The sequence below is a fragment of the Poecilia reticulata genome, linkage group LG17 (assembly GCF_000633615.1).
Source record: "Poecilia reticulata strain Guanapo linkage group LG17, Guppy_female_1.0+MT, whole genome shotgun sequence".
Taxonomy (NCBI): Eukaryota; Metazoa; Chordata; class Actinopteri; order Cyprinodontiformes; family Poeciliidae; genus Poecilia; species Poecilia reticulata.
The window spans coordinates 19,787,143-19,789,016 of NC_024347.1; the positions used below are offsets into that span (position 1 = coordinate 19,787,143).

Genomic DNA, 1,874 nt, shown 5'->3' on the forward strand with positions numbered 1-1,874 from the left:
TTCAACGATTTATCTATTACTATTATTATGTTTATTTAGGTTCTAAGCACTTACTGAACTTTGGTTRAAAGTCGGTGGGTTGTCGTTGATGTCTTTCAAGGTGATTGTTGCGGTAGCAGTGCTGGAAAGACCCGCTGGTGCACCCTTCAAATCTCTGATCTCTATAGTAACCATATGCTTTTCTTTTGTCTTAAAATAAAACATAAAAAAGGTCAAGTGGTGAAATGGGAGATAAATTTACACTAGCATGTTGAATTTAAAGAAACAAAATCAAACAACTTCAATGAGATAGCAGGACTCACCTCCCGGTCCAGCTTCTTAGAGATTGTGGAGATGACACCGGTTTCGGCRTTGATGGCAAAAAAATCCAACCCATCAAGGAGCTTGTATCTGATCCTCACATGGTCTGTATTGGGATCATCTTTGTCTGTGGCATTCACTTTCCCCACCAGCTCAGCTATGGTGGACAAGATGTTTAGTCAGARGATGTTGACAGAGCATGTTTCATATGCCATGACCATTGGGTGTTTGCTTACCTAAGCTTTGCTCAAGCACAGTAAACTCAAGCTTGCCTTGGAACTCTGGCGCATTATCATTTACATCGTCCACTTTTACTACAATGTCCAAAGGTAAATCTCTTGGCACATGGGATATTTTGTCCAAAGCATTAATCGTTAGCTGTAAACATACACRTATTTCAGCATGATCAAATATTAATATGCCAAAAAGAACTGATAGTTCAACTAATATTTACCATCAGAATAGTAAACAAAAATGCCTTAAGCAAAACAAGGTTCTGTTGTCACAAAAAATAATAAAGGCTGAGATTTAAGATACTGCATTTTTACTGTACATCTGTTTATGGTTTAATAGAGAATATGTTTTCTCATATAACATTAGAAATATATAAGACTACTCCAATTTGAGACTTTTAAGTGTCTATGAAACTTCTAAGCGCATTTTCTTGCACTTAGAAGTTTCACTTGGCAAAAACAATTTAAATAAACAGTACAACAACTGTTACATTATCCTTTTTCAGAAATCAGAAAAACAAGCTAATTAGATTTTTTTATGTTGCATTGTACAAATGTATTTAATTTAAAATAAACTAATAAATTAATCATTGAAATGATAAAGAAATGGAACTACTAGTTTTAGTAAAAAAAAATGCATTTCAGAGATAGAATATAAAATCAAGTAAATAAGGCAGGTTGAGATCAAATGATAAAGGTGAGAAGTGGACTATCTCTAAAACCTACTGTATACTGTGCAATCGTTTCTCGATCCACTGTCTTGTGCACGTACAGAGCCCCATCTTTACTGTTAAGACTAAAAATGCCAGCTGGGTCCAGGTTCACACCACGTCCTTCGATGGTGTAGTACACATCGTGTGTGGCTTGTGAATCTGAAACAATCTATAACAGAGAAAAGAAATTAAATATCTTAAAAKAACAACAACAACTTTACAAGAACGTGTATTATATCTAACTTGCCTGTGTTCAAACAGCTAGCATTGCACTTGATTGTAAAAATAGGATTGCATACAACAAGAACTGCACAATATAAAAAAAAAAGAGATTGTTCCATTTTATAATGATTGACCCACATTTTTCTGCTCCATCTTTCTGTTTCACATATCCTTAGAAAAATATTAGAATTATAGAATACAATGTCAATATGATTATTTTTGGGGGTCGGGGGTCGACTGGTTTTTGCAGTGGATTTGAWGGCAATGTCAATAAATTCTGAACCTGTTTCAAAATCTGACCAAATGTAATCATTGTGCACTGTTTAGCAGTAAAGCTACATTTCTGAATGCAAGCTGAAGCTTGTTTCCTAATAGCTGCATTTTATATTTAAAATATTATTTGTTG

At 34.3% G+C, this 1,874-nt stretch overlaps 1 protein-coding gene across 1 annotated transcript in view; it reads right to left on the reverse strand.

Moving 5' to 3' along the window:
• LOC103479638 (desmocollin-1-like) overlaps positions 1-1,874 on the reverse strand; it is a 14,567-nt gene that overhangs the window by 10,859 nt on the left and 1,834 nt on the right. The window contains exons 3-7 of the mRNA XM_008434184.2: positions 1,546-1,553; positions 1,260-1,415; positions 537-678; positions 303-457; positions 55-189 (exon numbers count right to left, since the gene is read on the reverse strand). Coding sequence (XP_008432406.1) covers positions 55-189; positions 303-457; positions 537-678; positions 1,260-1,415; positions 1,546-1,553 — 596 coding nt within the window. The remainder of the gene's footprint in view (positions 1-54; positions 190-302; positions 458-536; positions 679-1,259; positions 1,416-1,545; positions 1,554-1,874) is intronic.